We start from the raw sequence: 19,442 nt of genomic DNA, 5'->3' as shown, positions 1-19,442 counted from the left end.
ATTGCACACATTGAAAGAGGACGTAAGCCTTAGATCTTAGATCTAGTGTTGTTGCACTAGATCTGAGCAAGAACACTAGTCAATGTCTCACAACTGTGACCTGTTATTTCATGCCTCATAATCTCAGACAAATTAGGCCTAGCTATAAATGTCTAGTAATGTGCAAGCACTACTCACAGAATACATATTTAACAACTGAAATTATCATTTTGGGACAAAGAAGCACATTTCCCCATTTTTGTAATTGTGTTACAAACAGAATGGTTTTTATATAAAATGTTAGACATCCAACAATTTAACCTGCATAGCACAATGCAGGCCTGCACAATATGTAGAAAATGTTCAAGAAAATGTTTAACAGTACAATATGCCTCAATACTGAAAATAGAGCTGCAAACACTTAATGCAGCTAGGAGACCAAATATTGGACCATTTATTCTTAGACTTTAGACTTAATAAGCATTTAATTGCATACAAAGCAAATATCAAAGCTTATTATTAAGAATTTTATTAAGAACATCTTAATTTCCACCATGTACATCATCCAACATTACAGTTTTCTCTTTGTGAGTACAGAGAGAAATGTAAAACGGTATAAAGAAATTCATCAGAAATCTCTGACTATGTGTAGTATCTTCCATCTCTGACCGGTACACTCCTGAATAATGAGCCTTTTATGTTCTATTTCAACGCATCTCTTGGTCTTTCTGTTGCGCAGTTCACCACCCTGTGCACAAAACAACAGTCATCCACAAACACTGAATAGAACCTCCTGTGCTATGAAGGGTGTGATTTGAGCACCTGTTTGAAATCCCAGTGGATGCCCATGCTCTTCTCCTTGGCTTCTTGGCATGGATACAGAGCAGGAACACTGCCTGATCCAGGATCAGCCAGGCACCTGTTGTCATTGTTTTTGTGAGAATTCATCCGACCCACATAAAACTCGCCGTTCTGTTTATAATATGCATGCTGTAAAAAACAAATGGAAAGGTCATTTATTTTCCAGCAGTGGTGTTAAAGTTATAATTTACGCAATGGTACAGTTAGAGCAGACGTAGTGTACCTGAGGGCCGTAATAGAAGCAGCCATAGGCTATGGGAACATGACCTGGTAGAGGACCCTGGTCTATGCACTGTTCTGCATCCAAGTTTTTTATCTTGAGAAAACAAAAACTTATGCAACTTTAACAAAGTAAAAAAAAATGGTTATGCCAACATTTTTTATTATTATTGCACTCTAGTCTTTAATGAACATTTAATTAACCTGTTTTTCTGTTGAGTGACTTTAAATGTAAAGTTTGGAGAATATAACGGTCACACACATCTGTCACGGCATTTTTCTGACGAAAGGGGACTTACTCCTCCGTAGGCGACCACGTCATCCCATGTGGTTAATGCAGGATATATATTCTCCACATACCACTTGAAGGGCTTACAATTCAGTCTTTCGCGGAGCCTCTTTCTTTCTGAGATGTCCCCAATATCAATCCCATGATCCTGTACAGAACAATTCCATTATCAGACCAAAGCTTAATTCACTCATGGGTGGGTTTCAATTTCTCACTCTTTCTCACAATCTCTAAAAAGGCTTTTAGAGATTGTAATTTGTACTATTGAAGCTTGCTCAGAAACTTTTTGCTTTAAATTACCGGTAGTTAATATATGGGATTAAAGAAAACATTGCAAAAAATACTGATACAACATCAACAACACAACAAGATGTGCTGCATATCATTTGATCTACATGTCTGGATTTTTAAGGGAAATGATGATTTGAGTATATACAGCTAACTGGTTACAGTAAGTTCACACTATTTCTAAATAATACACTGGAGAAAAAGTAAAATAAAAGTTCTAGAAATCAACATACAACATAATATTCATACACTGTATGTTTATATATAATGTATAAGAAGCACAATGGAATCCCACTGTCGTCTCAAAGATCATAAGTAAAGCTGACATCAGAACTAATGTTGCCCCCTGTGGACAAAATAGTACACTGTGAATGTATTACAACATACACTATATTGCCAATAGTATTCGCTCACCCAGTCGTGCAACAAATCCAGTCGTCAGCTGTATTATAAGAAAATAGAAGTGTTTGGCATCTCAGCCTGGAAGTGGTAAACTGATGGAGCGGGGTCAGCGGATACTGAAGCGCATAGTGCGAAGAGGTCGCCCACTTTCTGCAGGGTTAATCACTACAGACATCCAAACTTCATGTGGCCTTCAGATTAGCTCAAGAACTGTTCTGCTAGAGAGCTTCATGGAATGGGTTTCCATGGTCGAGCAGCTGCATCCATGTCCTACATCACTAAGTGCAATGCAAAGCGTCTGATGCAGTGGTGTAAAGCACGCCGCCACTGGACTCCAGAACATTACAACCCAGCACATTCACTTCGTTCGCAGGACGCAGGGTTATTAACTATTCCTAGAATCAAAAAGATCACAGCAGGTGGAAGAGCTTTATCTTATAAAGCTCCACAACTGTGGAATAATTTTCCTGCCTCTATTCGGGACTCAGACACAGTCTCAATGTTTAAATCTCGACTAAAGACTTATCTGTTTACTTTGGCCTTTGATTAGTCTTTTACATGTTTACCACATCACATATCTTTCTTCTCCGAGGTTCAGCTGGGGAGTAATACTGCAGTCGGAGCCTACAGTACCAATATTATTGCTCTGACACGGAATGAATACCTGGTGTTCATCACAAGACATTTACACTGACAATATCAACACCCAGAATTTTCATTCTAGTTACCTTATACTTAGTCTGATTGTGTGATTTGTGTGTGATTTGTGTATTCATCTGTATAATTTGATTTTGTGTAATTTGTGGGTCCCTGCTGGATACAAGCACCTATCCGGGTACAAGCACCTGCCAGTGAATGTACTGATGCCGGGGTTGGATGTGCCATTGCCACAAGAGGTCGTGCGGATACTAGCTCCTATCAGAGGCTCACCATCTGCACCGAAGGGACTGTGACTACTTGGCCGGGGAACAAGAACCGTAATTACAACTGTAGAACCACCCTGCGCACCACGGACTTGTGTTAACGGGCCGCCCAATGGAGGATGGGTTCCCTTTTGAGTCTTGGTCCTGCCAAGGTTTCTTCCTAATCCCCACCATCATAGGGAGTTTTTCCTTGCCACTGTCGCCTTTGGCTTGCTCATTAGGGATCTGGACCCATGAGATTGTTAATCTTGTAAAGATTGTAAAGCTGCTTTGTGACAGCATGTGTTGTCAAAAGCGCTATACAAATAAATTTGATTTGATTTGATTTGACTACATTGTGCCAAATGTAAAGTTTGGTGGAGGGGGATTATGGTATGGGGTTATTTTTCAGGAGCTGGGTTTGGCCCCTTGGTTCCTGTCAAAGTAACTCTGAATGCTTCAGCATACCAAGACATTTTGGACAATTCCATGATCCCAATTTTGTGGAAACAGTTTGGAGCTGGCCACTTTCTCTTCCAACATGACTGTGCACCAGTGCACAAAGCAAGGTCCATAAAGACATGGATGACAGAGTCTGACTGAACTTGACTGGCCTGCACAGAGTCCTGACCTCAGCCAGATAGAACACCTTTGGGATGAATTAGAGCGGAGATTGAGAGCCAGCCCTTCTCGTTCAACATCAGTATGTTACCTCACAAATGCACTTCTGGAAAAATGGTCAAAATTCCCATAACACACTCCTAAACCTTGTGGACAGCCTTCCCAGAGAAGTTGAAACTGTTCTAGCAAAACAGGTGGACCAATGTCATATTGAACCCTATGGAGTAGGAATGGGATGTCACTTAAACTCATATGTGAGCCAAGGCAGGTGAGCAAATACTTTTGGTGTGACAATTGTAACATCTCTTACACTTAAAGCCCATTAAAGTCATTAAAGCCCACCGGTAAACCCTTCATAGTCTGCCTTGTTTTCACCAAAACAATTTGTTTATTGGATGATTTGAATGTCTATGGTGGATGGGTTGCTTGTAGCACAGAATGTCAATGTCAATGTCAATGTCAATGTTTATTTCAAATATGGAAAACTAAAAACAAAACAAATGATAAAACAGATAACAAAACAATTTTACATATTTGAAAAGGAATGGGAAGAAGTATAAAACTTATTTAATCCCACCCTTCTCCAAAGCTTATTACAAAAAATAAAAAAATAAAAAAAATATTATTCCCCCCCCCCCTCAATTAATTACATTTCATAAATACTGAAACTACCATTTCATTTAACTCTATGAATATATTTTGTATCATATAACTTCAAACATAAATATACAGTGTATATGCATACACTCATAAGTACAAGCACATACAGACATATACACAACCCCCCTAAATTCCCATTTATTACAATGTATATACATAAATAATAATCAGGCACACTCAGCCTCCCTATATCTTTTAAAAATAATATTTTTGTACTTTTCTTTAAATTTTTTCATGTTTGGACATTCCTTTAGTTCCATACTCAGAATGTTCCATAATTTTACTCCAACCACAGAAATACAGAACCCTTTACGTGTTGTATGAACATTTCTTCTTTTAAAAATTAACTGTCCCCTTAATTGATAACCCTCTTCCCTTTCAATAAATAGTTTCTGAATATTTGCTGGTAATAATTTGTTTTTTGCTTTAAATGCTATTTCTACTGTTTGAAAATCTACAAGATCTGTAAATTTGAGTAATTTTGACGACAGGAATAGTGAATTGGTATGATCCCTATAGCCAGCCCCATGTATTATCCTTATTGCTTTCTTTTGTAAAATAATTAATGGTTGTATAACAGTTTTATAATTATTGCCCCATATACTTGCACAATTATTTAAGTATGAGAGAACTAAGGAACAGTATAAAATATGAAGTGATTTGTAATTCAAAACTTGTTTTGCTTTATATAATATTGCAATTCCCCTTGATACTTTAGCTTGTACATGTCTAATATGAGATTTCCAGCTTATTTTATCATCAATTATTACACCAAGAAAATTTATTTCAGTTACCCTTTCAATTTGACATCCATCTAAATGAACTTGTAGTTCTAGTTTATCTCCACTGTGCCCAAAAACAATGAACTTTGTTTTACTGACATTTAGTGATAGTGTGACGCTCGGGCAGTCCCGAAGGATGAGACACGGAATCCACTTGGACTGACGTCACGTTTGTTTTATTTTTACAAATAGCACTGTGTCGCTCACAGGCACACTCACACTTGCACACAGACGTGTAAACATAGACAACGACGAGCACAGGACACTGCGCGAGCGCACATTAAATAGACAAACCACATTAACCCCAGGTGATTACGAGACGATTCACAGGTGAGACGGATTATCACATGACATAGCCATCACCACGAGATATCCACAGACGCAGACGATGCACGTAGACTACGTAAACACACGCCCAAAAGGGAGGGGCCGGGTCCTCAACGTGACAGACGCCCCCTCCAAGGGCACTACCCGTCCCGGGGTGCCAACAGGACCGAGTGCCCCGAACCCACGACGATGGGCGGATCCGACGCGCTCAGTCCTGCGTCTGGGAGGTGACTGCCCTTGGTGAAGCGTCCGCCACGGACCGCCTAGAACACCCTCCCTGGGAAGACGGGGGAAAAGACGGAAGACACGTTAAACGGAACAAACACACAAACAGGCACGCTCACACACAGTGGCACAAGAGGGAAAAACGGGTTTGGCACACAAAGGGGAAGACTGACAAACACGGGAACACACACACACGACATGGGCGCCAGGCTTCGCGCCAGGAGGAGAGCGAGCAGGGGAGAGAGGTCCGGAGCTGCTGGGGCTGCAGGCGCTGCGGTAGGCGGTGCTCCTCCTGCCTTTGCTGCGGGCTCTCCGCCAGGTGCAGCGCGGCGGGCTGACGTGCCAGGGGCAGCGCGGTGGGCTGACGTGCCAGGGACAGCGCGGCGGGCTGACGTGCCAGGGGCAGCGCGGCGGGCTGACGTGCCAGGGGCAGCGCGGCGGGCTGACGTGCCAGGGGCAGCGCGGCGGGCTGACGTGCCAGGGGCAGCGCGGCGGGCGGACGTGCCAGGTGCAACGCCGCGGGCGGACGTGTCCGAGGCAGCGTAGCTGGCGGGCTTGCCAGGCGCAGCGTGAGGGAGCTCCTCCTCATAGTCCATCAGTTCCTCCTCGCCCTCCAGGACCCCCTCCATAGACCTAGCCGGGCTCTCACCCCGGGAATAGTCCATGGGGCTGGCCCTGGAAGGTCCGGAGGACGCGGTTTCCCCAGGAGTGCCCCCTCCCTTTACAGTTCCCACGGAACACTCGGAGGGAGGCGGACTGCCCTCCTCCTCCGAATAGAGGTCGCTGTCCGTGCCCTCCTCCTCCTCACCGTCTCCAGCGGGGTAGACGGAGTACCCGCCGTCGGAGCACTCCTCCCCCTCCTCGACGGTGGGAGAGGAATCCACGGGCGGAGGGAGATATTCTTCCTCTGACTCCTCCTCACCGTAGTCGTCCACCGACGGGGGGTAGGATTCCTCCCCCTCCCCACCATAGTCAATGGTGGAGGCATCACACAGAGATGGAGGGTAGGCCTCTTCCGCCTCCTCTTGCTCCTCCTCTCCCTCACTGTCGTCGTTCACCGACGGGGGGTAGGATTCCTCCCCTTCCCCACCATAGTCAACGGTGGAAGCATCGTACAGAGAGGGGGGGTAGGCCTCCTCCGCTTCCTCTTGCTCCTCCTCGGAGTCCATCTCCCCAAATTCGCTCTCTGGGGTGGACTCGGCAGCACCGAAGATGCAGGAGCCCACCCTCAGAGGCGAGAGGACGCAGGATGGAGGGGAGTGTCGCTCCCTCCAAATCCGCACCGCGCCTTGGCGGAGGGACTCTGCCAGCTCGGGTTCCCTCTCCTCTAGCCGCCGGGCTGAGGCCAGCTGGAAGGCGCACACCGGGTCCTCCTCCAGTTGCGCCAGCGTCGGCGGGTTCTCCTCTACGAGCACGCCCTCTGGTGGCGACGCCTCGTGGAGCTCTGGGTTACTCACCCGTATGGGTGATCCTTCCCGGGAAGGAGCTGGGTGCCTCTCTTCCCACACCTGTGCCGCTGTCCGGCGGTACTCCTCCGCCAGCTCGGGTATGGATGTTTCCCGAGCCGCGCACAGCAGGTACGCGCACTCGGGGTCCTGCATAAGCTGTGCCCGAGTCGGCTGGGCTTTGCGGCGCGGGGGAGAGGAAGAAGAGCGGTGGTGCCGCTTGCTGGGGCGATCCGCCTTCTTATGCCGGGTGGCGTAGCCTGGCATGTTGGTGTCTCTTCGCGGCTCGTCGTTCTGTGACGCTCGGGCAGTCCCGAAGGATGAGACACGGAATCCACTTGGACTGACGTCACGTTTGTTTTATTTTTACAAATAGCACTGTGTCGCTCACAGGCACACTCACACTTGCACACAGACGTGTAAACATAGACAACGACGAGCACAGGACACTGCGCGAGCGCACATTAAATAGACAAACCACATTAACCCCAGGTGATTACGAGACGATTCACAGGTGAGACGGATTATCACATGACATAGCCATCACCACGAGATATCCACAGACGCAGACGATGCACGTAGACTACGTAAACACACGCCCAAAAGGGAGGGGCCGGGTCCTCAACGTGACAGATAGTTTGTTATTGTCAAACCAATTTTTTATTTTCTTTAACTCTGTATTTATTCTATGCTCCAACAATTTCAAATTATTCCCTGAAAAAAACAGGTTTGTATCATCAGCAAATAAGACACATTTCAAGGACTCTGATACTTTACATAAATCATTAATATACAAAATAAATAACTTGGGTCCCAAAACTGACCCCTGCGGTACACCACAAGTGATGTCCAAACATGAAGAGCAGTGCACACCCATTTTTACAAACTGCTTCCTGTCACTGAGATAACTTTTCACCCATCTCAACACAATTCCCCTGATCCCATAACGCTCAAGCTTTTTATTTAAAATGTTGTGATTTATGGTATCAAATGCTTTCTTTAGGTCTAGGAATACCCCAACTGTATACTGTTTTTGTTCTATTGAGTTAGTAATTTCTTCAATTGAGTCCATTAATGCCAGTGTTGTTGATCGGTTAACTCTAAATCCATACTGACTCTCTGTGATTAATTTGTGTTTATCAATGAATTGGTCTAAACGGTTATTAAAGAGTTTTTCTAAAATTTTGGATAACTGCGGTAGTAATGAGACTGGTCTGTAGTTTGTGAAAAGGTGTTTGTTGCCAGTTTTAAACAAAGGTACCACTTTTGCTATTTTCATTTTATTTGGAAATTTACCGGTTTGAAATGATAAATTAGAAATGTATGTTAAGGGTTTAGAAATTCCCTCGATAACCTTTTTTAGTACGAACATATCAATGTCATCACAATCTGTAGATGTTCTATTTGTGCATTTAAAAACTGTATCTATTACCTCATTCTCAGAAACTGCTGTGAGGAACATTGAGTTCAGATTTCTGTCAATGTAGGGTTCTGTTTGTTCTATAGCAGTTATTGAATCAGAAATTTGTCCTGCAAGCTCAGGTCCAATGTTTACAAAAAAACTGTTTAAACTATCAACTACTTCATTCATATCATAATTATCTTTATTATTAATTGAAAAATACTTTGGGTAATTTACTTGTTTGTGCCCATGTTTTATTACAGTGTTTAATATATTCCATATTCCTTTAACATTATTTTTATTATTTTGTAATATTTTATTATAATATTCTTTTTTAGCTATTCTTAAGATACGAGTTAATTTATTTTTATATTTTTTATATTTATTTTCTGACTCTAGTTCTCATTCTTAAAAAACCTCTATATAATGTATTTTTCTTTTTGCATGCATTTTGTAAACCTCTAGTAATCCAGGGATGACTAATGTAATTGGATTTTTTGGTAAATTTCTTTATAGGACAGTTTTTATCATATAACTTTTTAAATATTCTTAAAAATTCCTCGTATGCCACGTTTACATTATTTGATTTATACATATTATCCCAATTTTGTGCTAGTAGATCACTTTTAGATGTATTTAGCATATTTTCTGTTCTCACCCTTCTATATTCTGTTCTGTTAAGTTGATTAATTTTATATACTTGTTCGTATATTATAAATACAGGCAAATGGTCACTGATGTCACTGATTATCAATCCACTTGTTATGTTGCTTGTGATGTCATTTGTAAATATATTATCGATAAGAGTGGCAGAGTGTGAAGTTATTCTAGTTGGTCTGGTGATTTTTGGATACAGATTTATACTACATATAGTGTTAATGAAATCTTCTGTCATTTTATGGTTACTAGGATTGAGCAGGTCGATGTTGAAATCTCCACAAATAAAATATGTTCTATTACTCTTTTGAATAAATATTTCCTCCATCCATTCCTTAAACAGTTCAATACTAGATCCAGGTGTTCGATATATACAGCTAATTATTAGGTTTTTCTTGTTTTCTGTATACATTTCAATTGATATACATTCCAGTAAATCATCAACAACAGTTGACATTGTGTCCAACATTCTAAAGCTTAAATTTTTATCCACATATATTACAACCCCCCCACCTCCTTTGTTGTGTCGATCCCTATGTACAAAATCATATCCTTCAAGCTCAAAATCCACTCCTCTTTCAGTATTAATCCATGATTCTGATATTGCAATGATATTGAATGGTTGTGTGAATTGATTAAGGTAATCCCTAATACTTGAGAAATTTGCATACAGACTCCTACTGTTAATATGTATAATAGATAATTTCCCGTTTTTGTTCATTTGATTATACTGTTCGTCAGTATAATAGCAACATTTGTTATTGATGGAATTAAAAAAGTAATTATCTGGATCAATATCATGTTCATTGTTCAGTGAATTGTGATCAGTGTATTGAAAAGTTTGCAGATCCAAGTTATCCAGTTCAGTGATCCTCTGAGTTATATTTTCTCCAGCACCTGTCATGTTATTGTATTATGTTGCAGATTCAGTTACCTTACAATCCAGTTCCATTAATATTTATCCAGTTCCTCAATTCTCTTCACCATCAATACTTTAGCCTCTTCTGGTGTTCCATTCAGCTTGATAAAGATTTTACAGTTTGAAGTCCAAGTATGTTGAATTCTTTTTTGCTTCTTGAGATAACGTGCTTTCTTAGCCATGTCAGCATTGTACTTTGTCAGGTGCTCATTGATGAAGATGTTTGTCCCCTTTAATTTTCTCCCTTGTTTTAGTAGTGTAATCTTATCCTTTCTGTTAACAAATCTCATGATGACTGCAGGTTTGTCACTGGTATTTTTTCTGGGCAAAGTATGGCAAGCTTCAATCTTGTCACAGTCCAGATCTATTCCTTTTGATTGCAAGAATTTAGCCACTTGGTGTTCTGTGGAATTACCATCCATTATAGGATCACCGTCACTGTCAGCAGTCACTGCCCTAGCGTATGACCAGGGTTTAATATTAATTCCAGAGATTATGACGTCATTCATCCGAGTGTATTGCTCCAGGTCAGCGACCCTGTTCTCCAAGAAGGTAATTTTCTTGTCTTTCTCCATACTCTGATGACGAAGCACTTTCACCTCCTCTACCAACTCAAGGATGGCTTTCTGCTGCAGTTTCACAGTAGAAATTTCCTCAGATAGGAAGTCGAGTGACTTTTTTATGTCATCAATCTCCTCAGGCGATGGTACGCCTACCTTTTTTGGACCCATATTCAAACTCAAAGCAGCCACACAGAAGCTTTGAGCCAGGCGGGTAGCCGAGCAAAGTTAGCAGTGGTTGTAGCAGCCCCCGGGCCGGTAGCCGAGCAGAGTTAGCAGCGGTTGTAGCAGCCCCCAGAGCTCTTTACGGTATCAAGATTGCACAGGCCTATAATGTGATCATGACAACATGGTGCATAATCCTAATTCATATCCATACAGACTTACTTTGAGAGGCAAACCCCAGGCCATTTTAACGTGATGCTTGTATTCATCCATCCAGATCTCGGCCACCCGCAGTGCATTCCTCATCATGGCCTTGCTCGGGTTGCGTGCGTAGGGCTTGTGAGCTCTCTCTATGTGTGCTATCCTGGAGCACGGAACGATCTCAATGCTGCCTCCACAGGTCCAGACCTGGAGAAGAACCAACATCAGGGAGTGTTTCACAGGCAAATATCAGGTAATGGTAGTGCCGCCATAGAGGAACTCAGCAATGCCAACATATTGCAGCTCTTACCCGGATACCGAGCTCTATGTTTTCACCACCATACACCTCCATTCCTCCATCTAGGCTGCCGATCTCACCCAGAAAAGCCTTGTCAGCAACCAGAATCCCCATAACAGCTGGAGACCTTGTGTGGAGAAAAGCATTTTCACACAACCGGGTCACTTCCTTTCCTTCCCAAATGTACCATAGAACATAACATGCAACGTGTAAGTGGATAAAAGTGCTCGACATTAAATCAGGCTAGCAGAAGGATAAAAAAAAATCAGATAAAAAACACATTACAGAAGTCACAACATTATGTAGGTCAAAATGACAGTATTCATTTGGTTCAGCATTCATTTACTTGCTAAGATTCAGGAACACACTTGTGACCCTAGCCATAGAGAATATAGTAGACCATGGAAGATCCCAGTAAGAGACAACAGAAGAATATATTCAGTCTAGGAAATGAACAGCAACTATAATGCAGCATTCAACCATGTCAAAGGCTACCATTACGACAAGAACACAAATATCCCAGCAAGATGCTTGTCACTGAAAAGGCTGAAGAACATTCAGACCAGGTTAGGGTTTAGAGTAGAGGTTTCAAAAATATGTTTCCTTTAAACAAACCAAAATGAAAAAAAGAGAAAGAGAAAGTAAGAGTTCTGCGGTCTTGGGCAGGTCAGATGAACATTAAGCAGGGAGATGCAGTGAGGGAAGTATGGACAGGAAGAACCTGCTCCTGATTCACGTGGAGCTGCTCATCTGTGAAACTCAGCTCACATTCTGATTTTAGGATTTATATTCCGTGTTTTATTTCAATCTTGTGTGCTTAGCTGCATAACCAAAAATTGTGAGCCAAAAAATATTTTTTTACAGATTGCCCTGAAAGTCAATAATTCAATGCATCTTTACATGACAGAAATACCAGGTGATAACCTATGGAGAGTTAAAAATGGAAGATTGCACTGAAGTCATAGATGGCCAAATAATCTCAGACAATCTGTGTTTATTCTTGTCTCCATTCTTTCTTCTTACCTCTTTAAAGGTAATGCTAAAAATGAAAGCAAAACACCAAAAGAATGAATCATGTCCAGTGTGCAGCTTGCACCTACTCACTTCCCAGGAAGGGATTCATCATGGAGGCTGTACCACTCAGGACGGAAGGGCTCGTACATACACCACATGGCCCAATCAAAGCCATGCGCAGCAGGTACGTACTTAACAACATTTAGGTCATAATAATTGACTCGGTCAAACACAGGAGAGACCACGACCGTCCTGTCTGCCTTGATTTGAGCTAACATTGGCTCTGCCCTGGAAATATAAATGCAGAAAATACAAAGTATATAACTGTACATCTGACTGAACCAGAAGCTGAAATGTTCATACATGCAATATAGACATTTGATTTCTAACAATGTTATATGCATCATTAAAACCTGTAATCAGTGTGTTGCAGCAATATAATTTGTATATTTTATTGCAACAGATCTCAACCCTTTCAGTTAGACAGTATTAGTTCAGTCAGACAGTATTAGTTCATATGAACAGAGCAGGATGATATTCACTTTAGCCATGCCAAGCTTTGCTGGCATGTAGGCCTACCTCATTTCTCACACATTACAATCCCAATGATAATTTCAACCTTGGGATAAACCATATGTTTCCAAAGAAGACCACTGATGAACTCAATTTTTAGATCAAAGTATTCATTCCACGAATATTATGACCTAGATTTTTTTTATGATCAGTCATTTGCCACATTGATAACCATGTGTATAGTTTGTAATTTACACTTGATGGCTTTGTATTATTTCATAGCATCATCGGTGGTGCTCAAAGGAGAGTCACAAACAGTTGTCCAGCCATGGTCCTCCTATTCTGTGCTCACCACATCACATTAACCTCGATGTGCGCGTCCAGGATTGCCACCACGTCGGCGCTAGCAGCTCTCCAGCCAGAGATCCGAGCCTGTGCTAGACCCAGCTGATGGTCGTGTTTCACTTTGAACATTTTGACGTGAGGGTTCTGCTCCTGCATGGTCTCAATATAGGCATCTAGGCTTTCCTTCAGGTCCTCTGTGTTGCAGGGTGCAAAGAACATTAGCTGAAAGCACATTTGTTATGGCAGTCATGGTCTGGTGGGAAATGGTCTTGTGAAAGGAGGGTTGTGGGTTCTATTCCCAGGCCAGAGTATGTGTTAAATGCACAGATGGGTAAATGCGGAGGACAAATTTTGATTGAGACAAATATGGCACATTTACATTTTCTTCCATAAAAACCTTTAAAGTACAGCGTTCACCTTTAAATCTAAGACTCTTTTTCCCTTATTTGTATTTTTTATTTATTATAATAATTTTTAAAGAAACTTCAACTAGAAAGCAAATTTTGTGAACAAACTGAGCTGGCTTGCCTAACTAAATGAACTAAATGAAAACTACATCAGGGGTCTCAAACTCAAATTAACCGAGGGCCACTAACCAGGCTGTGTTTTCGATGAGAGGCCAGATTAAAGGATCGTGACAAACAGCAGTGGGAAAGGGGAACATAAACTATTTTAATGTATAAAAATATACATACACTAATTCAAATATATTTAGTTCAGGGTTTGCTCAGTGTATACACCACTTGTATTTAAAGTATCATGTGTATTAGATTTCATAAATCTACATTCAAAAATGTTTTTTACATACAAAACTGAGAAGCAATCTCCAAGGGTTCTTCTTCGCCTTACGAAATAACTGATATTTATGTTCTCGTCATTCTTATCATTTACTGCAAATTATGCTCCAAATAATACTTACAAGTGATGTTTTGCCTAAAGCCCAATGCCAAAGAGGAGCTGTCCACGGTCATAGCTATTGCTATTTATCATTATGGGAGCGTCATTTCAGTTAATTCAGTGCAGTTTGGATTGAGTGAAATAAGACTGACAAACAGATTAATAATTAAATTCAGTGTATTGTTTCTGTTGGTCCCTAGTTCACACGATCAATCCCATCTTGATTCTATTCTAAAAATACCCCCAAACGAAGTCTTTAACGAACCGTTCGTGCTGTGGTCATCCACCAGAATGATCTCCTTGAGCAGGTGAGCAGGTGTTCTGTCAATGATGCTGCGGATGGCTCTCTTTAGGACAGAAAGCGCTTCATCCAGGTAGATCAGAACCACACTGAGAGTCGGAAGCTGCTTCGGATACACTTTAATAGCGCACCTTGTTAACAGTGTTTACAGGAACATAATTTTCATTTAGACATTATCCCAACCACATGTTTTGATTTTACACCAATTGCCTCACTAATTTGATAGAATTAGATTTTACGATGAGGATTATATCCCGTACCTTTTATCACGGGTGTCTGGTAGTGGTCGGTCCATTGGTAGTCTGTCACTAAGGTAGGCATTGTATCCATATCGCTCAAAGGCAGAGTGCGCGTCCCGCTGTTGGTCATGTGTCAGATTTTGTCCCCATTTTTTGAAGAGAGCTGACTCTGGGAATAACAGTGCATTATGCTCTTTTGCAGGTTTCTGTCCTGCTCCTTTGTTCTGTATTTTCTCAAGCTCCTTTTCGATTCGACTTTGCTTTTGTTCGAAGGTCTTCATCAAGTCATCTTCAAACAACATCATGAAAAATATGTTATGGATTACCATCAAAGCAACGTTGTAATTAATGTGCAAGATGACTAAAGAAATTGACACCTAGTTGGGGTTACCAACAGCCAGTTAACAGGCAGTTTTGCTAATAGTCTTAGTTTTTCCTTCATTCCATCTGATACCTCTAATACCTTGAACACACCAGAAGTGAGTGTCCTGAAAACATTCTTTATTGTTTCCAGCCTTGTGTACTGCAGAGGGCGTGGAGCGATAGTGAGGCGGACGCATGTGCTGAGAATAGCGAGATTTATTATAGGCAAATCCATATTCAAAGTCGTATAAATGGTTATAGAGCCACCAGAAACAAAGACGTAATCGACATGTAAACTAGGGCGAGACATGGCTAACACAAAAATATAACAGATAATGAAAATACAATAGGCTAGAAATACACAAGAAAGTACAGCAAACATACGGAGGACAAGAGCCACGGCAGTAGTGAACCACAATCGGTGCTTATGTAGACAATATCCAGCACGGCACACGACAAAACTAGTGATGGCACGAACGACCCTGGTGCGTCAGCACCGTGCCGAGCGCACGAGAGCGAAACCCCGTATTGATGCGTGTATTGCTTTAAACAAAAATCACGTGACCGATACAGGAATTGTATCGTTTGGATGTTCCGCGCCAAATTGTGTTTATAATATGTATTTTTGCTTGCCCTCGCTGATCATGGATTAAAACCAGGAAGTTTTCCACTGTCTGGAATGCATTTTCTTGTCATTATTTGTATTTTATTTTATATTATTTAACACTTTCATTAATGAAAATCCATACACAAGTTCCACGTTTTATCTATCTATCTATCTATCTATCTATCTATCTATCTATCTATCTATCTAATTTTAGACTTAGCAAACAAATTGAGCAAATGGAATTATAAAATTATTAGATCATATTTTAAGTAAACAAAAGTCGATTAAATATTTCACAAGTTGATGTGTTTTCAGAATGCTTTTCCAACTTATTTTCATTTTGTTCACCTGCAATTATATTATAACTACTGCAGGGGTCACTAGTATGCAGTATGCGAATACAGTATACAGTATGTAGTAGACTATTTCGAACACAGCCACAGTGTCTCTAGGGTTAGGGTCCCCTAACCGGAAACACAGCATATTGAGTGAAGAGCACAGGTGAAATGGTTCAGAGGGGCAATTTCAGAGGCTTGCTGTATATCTCTAAGGCACCGGGCCAGACAAATAGCACATACATCATACGTGAAACGTTACTATCTGTAAGATAAACCCGATTTAGCTGTATCAGTACTTTAGAACAAACAAATAGCCAGCACAATACTATACACAGCACAATACAGTTTTACCTTGTGCCCTATTCCCCCAAACACAAGAAACCAAACCATTAGAAGAACACAGAACACCTGAACCAGGTGTACTGGGAGCTTAGTTGGGAGTGGAGACGTGTTTTCATGTACAAAATTATACTGATGATTGCTTAAAAAGTAAAAAAGTGACAAGCCCAGTAGCAGTGTTACTCATTTTAGCATAACACTGAGGCTTTGTAATGTTGGACTAATACAATAATCTCAAATATTATGTAAAGAAACATCAGAAACAAGAGTTATAGGAACACAGGCTACTCACAGAGGTTTCCAATGATTTGCTCCATTTTGTCATATCTTTTCTCGAATGGTCTGCTGTTGTCCGTCTCATTGTTATTTATTGGGTTCCGTCTTATCACATAACTTAGAAATGCAAACGCGAGAGCCACAAGGGCAATAACTCTAATCCACAACCGCATTGTCTTATATCTGCCGATATATCTGTCATACCAAACAGAACATGTCATGTGTTCCTTTCAGTTATAATTCATATACAGTATCGTGTACCTGCCCGTTTGCTCAAGGCGGTCATAAAAACAAAGTGTTTTTAAAAACAAACATAAACCCCTTTTTTCACAGCACAAACCATTCCAGTTTTCTTAATCAACTGTAGCAATTTCGAAGCAGAACTCCAACTGCTTAAATCCCAACAAAAATTCTTTGAATCAGGGGACAAAGCAGGCAAACTCCTTGCACAGCAATCTAGAGCTGCTGCGGCCTCCAGGCTAATCCCAGCCATGAAATCACCATCAGGCATTACCCTGAAACATTCACAAAATTTTACTTCGATTTATATACATCGGACCACCCGCAGTTGAATGCACCCAATATACTCCACAATATTGTATTTCCCACAATAGAAGACGAGTGGGTAGCCCAACTTCTCCAGCTGAGGTTGAAAGTGCTATCAGAGCTTAAAAATATTTAGGAATAATTATTACTAGAACCCTGACAGACGCTTTTAATAAAAATGTTGTTCCCCTGCTTGGTAAGGTTGAGGACGACTTAGCCAGATGGTCCACTTTACCTTTGTCATTGGCAGGCAGAGTGAACCTTATTAAGATGGTCATATTCTCTACCTCTTTCAACACATTCCTGTACTCACCTGGACAAATTAGTGTCCAGCTTTCTCTGGGCCAATAAACCAGTGCGAATACGGAAATAAATATTACAACTTCCTAAAAGATTGGGGGGTCTCACTCTCCCCAATTTTTTACACTACTTCTGGGCAGCCAATATTCAGAAGCTGTTATATTGAACCAACACATTCCACGTCAATCAGCCGGCATGGGTAAAAATTGAAATGTCTTCATCTCAACCCTCTTTGAGGGCGTGGCTCTGTTCTTCCCTTATTTTGCCAACAGTAGATGCAAGTAAAACCCAGTAGTCAAACAGTCCCTTAAAATCTGGTTGCAATTCAGGAGGCATTATGGCCTGAGAGACTGCTCAATTTCTGCTCTAATATTATATACCAATAACTTTAAACCATCTATAATGGACTCTGCATTTAAATTGTGGTTTGAGAGGGGCATTGTTTCAATTAACGATGGCGACACTTTTATGTCTTTTACGGGCTTGCTGACCAAATTTAAGCTTCCCCCTTCCCACCTTTTTCGTTTATTTCAAATCAGGGACTTTGTTCAGAAAAATCACCCAGACTTCCCAAATCTTCCTGCACCAAATTTATTAGACAAACTTCTTTTAATAGATCCCAATCAAAGAGGAAATATCTCACATATATTTAGGGAATTAGACTCTACTGTTGCTGTCTTCCCCCAACAAACGAAAAATTTGTGGGAGCAAGATCTAGGTATGACCCTTGAGGAGGATTGTCACGTTGAGGACCCCGGCCCCTCCCTTTGGGCGTGTGTTTACGTCGTCTGCATCTCCTAGTCTGCGTCTGTGGATCTCCGTGGGTGCGGTTGTGTCTTGTGCTGATTCGTCTCACCTGTGGCTCGTCTCGTCATCACGTGGGTTTATGTGGTTTGTCTACTTAATGTGCGTTCGCACAGTGTCCTGTGCTCGTCGTTGTTTGAGTCTACATGTTGTGTGTGCGTGTCCTGCTGTTTTTCGTGCGCTTACTGCACTATATCTGTTATAATAAAGAGTGACCGTGAGTGACGTTGGGATTCTGTGTCTCATCCTTCGCCCTGCACCGCGCGTCACAAGTACCAGTGGGCCAATATTCTTAGATTAGTGCACAACTCCTCTGTCTGTGCAAGACATGGTTTAATCCAATGCAAATTAATACATAGGATTTACTATTTTTGGTCTGAAATATTTGAGACCCTCCACAAGGCCTACAAGGTTGGGGATGATCCACATCCTCTTCCTGCTCTTTTCGGCCTTTTTCAAACAAAATCCTTTTCAAGCAAAGCCCAACACTGTATGACCTTCTGTTCTTTACTGGCAAGGCGTTTAATTCTACTTAACTGGAAGCACACTGCACCCCACCATGGACGTAATTTTGGGGGGGGACGGGGGGGACATGTCCCCCCCACTTTTTCAAAAGCCGGCTTTGGTCCCCCCCCAGTTTTTATGGTTAAAACCAAATATTTAAATAGCGACGAATCCATGTCCCCCCCACTTTTGAAATCAAAATTACGTCCATGCACCCCCCTCTTATAGTCGATGGGTCAAGGAAGTTCTGTTCAATTTGAAATAGGAGAGGCTAAGATTTTCCCTTAAGGGATCACTGAGTAAATTTAATAGGACTTGGGACCCCCTGCTGTCTATCATATGGCGCATTTCCACACGGGCCTGCTTGGCGCGGTACGGTTCGATTCGCAACGGTTTGTGAGTGTTTCCATTAGTACCAGGTACAAGTTTGCCGATACCTTCAGGTACTTTTTTCGTACCTACTCACTCGAGGTTCTAACCATTCCAAAGCGGAAAACTTCTGTGATGTGGAGGAACAGCATGACACTGATTGGCCAGGGAGTGTCGTCACAGGATGCGTCTCAGGATGCATCACAGGAGAGCGACTCCTCCGCTATCGCTATCTCGTCCATTGTTGTACGGTGTTGTGGTCGCATACAAATGATGTCACGACACTACAACCCGCGCGCCAACAGCGACTCCACCCACATTGTGGTGGTCCACCATTGTAATGGAAATACAATGCGACCGTACCGCTCTGTTGCGAATCGATCCGTATTGAACCGTATCGCGCCAAACAGGCCCGTGTGGAAATGCGCCAATAGACACTGTAGACATAGAACCAGAAGAGACATAGGTCAGAGTTTTTATTTTTA

The 19,442-nt window shown here is 41.7% G+C and overlaps 1 protein-coding gene across 2 annotated transcripts; it reads right to left on the bottom strand.

Moving 5' to 3' along the window:
- Window positions 1-221: 221 nt before the first annotated feature.
- On the bottom strand, window positions 222-16,637 carry LOC143527081 (putative polypeptide N-acetylgalactosaminyltransferase 8). Of its 2 annotated transcripts, XM_077022004.1 has the most exons (11): window positions 16,451-16,637; window positions 14,533-14,800; window positions 14,237-14,403; window positions 13,082-13,268; window positions 12,307-12,504; window positions 11,215-11,329; window positions 10,926-11,111; window positions 1,359-1,496; window positions 1,064-1,156; window positions 802-969; window positions 222-727 (listed from the first exon to the last, which is right to left on the bottom strand). In XM_077022004.1, the coding sequence occupies exons 1-11, from the start codon at window positions 16,605-16,607 to the stop codon at window positions 608-610; spliced, it is 1,797 nt and encodes a 598-aa protein (XP_076878119.1). In that variant the 5' UTR covers window positions 16,608-16,637; the 3' UTR covers window positions 222-607. The 2 variants fall into 2 exon arrangements, 1 of the variants encoding a protein (XP_076878119.1); XR_013134027.1 differs by lacking the exon at window positions 222-727 and having other exon boundaries at window positions 944-969; window positions 1,264-1,496.
- Window positions 16,638-19,442: the final 2,805 nt, after the last annotated feature.

This window comes from Brachyhypopomus gauderio, chromosome 11, assembly GCF_052324685.1.
Source record: "Brachyhypopomus gauderio isolate BG-103 chromosome 11, BGAUD_0.2, whole genome shotgun sequence".
NCBI lineage: Eukaryota > Metazoa > Chordata > Actinopteri > Gymnotiformes > Hypopomidae > Brachyhypopomus > Brachyhypopomus gauderio.
Note: the sequence above shows the minus strand (reverse complement) of the source record. Positions and strands in the feature narration are given on the sequence as shown.

Excerpts from the sequence above, each read along its gene's own strand:
- LOC143527081 (XM_077022004.1), bottom strand. The coding sequence starts at position 16,607 with ATGCGGTTGTGGATTAGAGTTATTGCCCTTGTGGCTCTCGCGTTTGCA. Across the intron at positions 12,505-13,081 it reads ATCGAGGTTAATGTGATGTG|GGCAGAGCCAATGTTAGCTC; the intron begins GTGAGCACAGAA and ends TTATATTTCCAG. Across the intron at positions 11,330-12,306 it reads GATGAATCCCTTCCTGGGAA|GTCTCCAGCTGTTATGGGGA; the intron begins GTGAGTAGGTGC and ends TCTCCACACAAG.